Source organism: Plasmodium gallinaceum (assembly GCF_900005855.1).
Source record: "Plasmodium gallinaceum strain 8A genome assembly, contig: PGAL8A_v1_60, whole genome shotgun sequence".
Classification (NCBI taxonomy): Eukaryota; Apicomplexa; class Aconoidasida; order Haemosporida; family Plasmodiidae; genus Plasmodium; species Plasmodium gallinaceum.
This window is the reverse complement of record NW_021628219.1, coordinates 166,878-168,798: the sequence shown is the minus strand read 5'-3', so window position 1 is coordinate 168,798 and position 1,921 is coordinate 166,878. Positions and strand designations below refer to the sequence as shown.

General features: G+C 12.6%; 1 protein-coding gene across 1 annotated transcript in view; it reads right to left on the bottom strand.

Moving 5' to 3' along the window:
- The window catches only part of PGAL8A_00080600 (conserved Plasmodium protein, unknown function), a gene marked incomplete at both ends in the record, with an annotated part of 15,284 nt that extends 14,598 nt beyond the window's left edge, over positions 1 to 686 (bottom strand). The window contains one exon of the mRNA XM_028670510.1: positions 107 to 686. Within this exon, the coding sequence (XP_028525924.1) occupies positions 107 to 686 (580 nt within the window). The remainder of the gene's footprint in view (positions 1 to 106) is intronic.
- Between the last annotated feature and the right edge of the window lie 1,235 nt (positions 687 to 1,921).

The following is a 1,921-nucleotide window of genomic DNA, read 5'->3' as shown; positions in this document are numbered from 1 at the left end:
TTTTTTAATTTTTTTTTTTTTTTTTTTTTTTTTTTTTTAATTACTTCTTTTTTATCCTTCGTTATTGATAAAATTTTATCTTTTTTCTTAACTGAAAAATCTATACTTTCTTCATTATTTTTACAATTATTTTTACAATTATTGTTATTGTTATTGTTATTGTTATTGTTATCAGATTTATAATTATCAAAATTATTGTTTGATAATTTACTTTCATTACTTAAAATATATGTATCTCCTTTTTTCTTTTTCTTTTTCTTTTTTAAATTTTTATTTGTTTTTGACTTATTTTCTTTTTGTAATTTTTCTAATAACATTTCATTAATAAAAAATATAAACACCATTTTATTTTTATCTTTATTCTTTTTGTTTTGTTCTTCTTTCATAATTCCTGCACCAAGATATATATAATTTTTATTTTCTAAATCATCTTTATTTTCATTTTTGAAATAAAACTTTAAAACATCTTTTATAATTAAATCATGATAGATTAACCCACCATATGGAAATATATCATAAGAATTATATTTACATTCTTTTTCTTCATATTTATTTTCTGTTGTTTTCAAAATTACACTTTTACTAATTTTAGGTTTCCTATATAGATGTAATAAATTTTCATTATGATATTCATCATGGCATATTTCATCACAACCATTTATATTATCATTAATAATGATATCCATTATTTCCTTTTTATTTCTTTTTATAATTATTACTATTGTAATTTTTTACTTTATAAACTTTTTTTTTTTTATTTTTTTTTTTCATGTCTAACTTATTTATTTTTCTTAATACCACATATATGTTAATATTATGTTCTTTCAATTAACTATTTTAATTTACTTTTTTTTTTTTTTTTTTTTTTTTTTTTTTTTTTTTTTTTTTTTTTTTTTTTTTTTTTTTTTTTTTTTTTTTTTTTTTTTTTTTTTTTTTTTTTTTTTTTTTTTTTTTTTTTTTTTTTTTTAATATATATATATATAACTTTATTTAAATATTAACTATATTTTATATGATAATTTTTATTTTTATTATATATGTTATTTTTATGTAAAACCTTCAGCAATATTTTGTTTATTTCATTTTGCTCATATGGCTATATGTTATTTTGTTAATTGAATACTTTTCTTTTATAAATTAGATATTTTAACTATGATAAATATAAAAAAATAAGAAAGTATTATAATAAAAATAAACAATAAAAAAAAAATTGGTTATGATCAATATAAAAAAAAAAAAAAAAAAAAAAAAGTTGATGTAGATATATTTCTTATATTTAAATTGACACAAATTTTTATTATAATTCTCAAAAATAGTTTATATTTAATAAAACTTTTATAAAAACTATTATATTTCTTAATATTTTCAAATAAATAATAAAAATACTAATAAAATGAATGTTTCATATATATATATATAATTAAAGAATTTAAACAAAATTTCAAAAAAAATTAATTTATTGATGGTTTTTTTCTTTACTTTTTAATTAAAAATATGATTCAATATTTTTTTGAAATTAAAATTATATTTTTATCATTAATGAATACCAAAAAAAAATCTATATAATTTTGTGTGTTTTAAAAAAATAATATATATATATATGTATATATATATATATATATATTTTGCTTTCATTTCCATTTAAATGGAAGATAAAATTATATTTATATCAAAATGTGTTTTATTTTATTATTCATTTTTTTTAAAAATATAATTTAAACTATATTTTTCTTGTTTAATAAATTTCTAATTTTTTTTTTTTTTTTTAAATTATATTTAAAATAAATTTTTAATATTATTAAAATAAGTTTTTCATATTATTAAAATAAGTTTTTCTCTCAGAATTTCCTTTAGATTCTGAGGTAAACATATTAAAAACAAAAAAAATAACTATGAAAAATTATTTAGATAAATTTTTTTT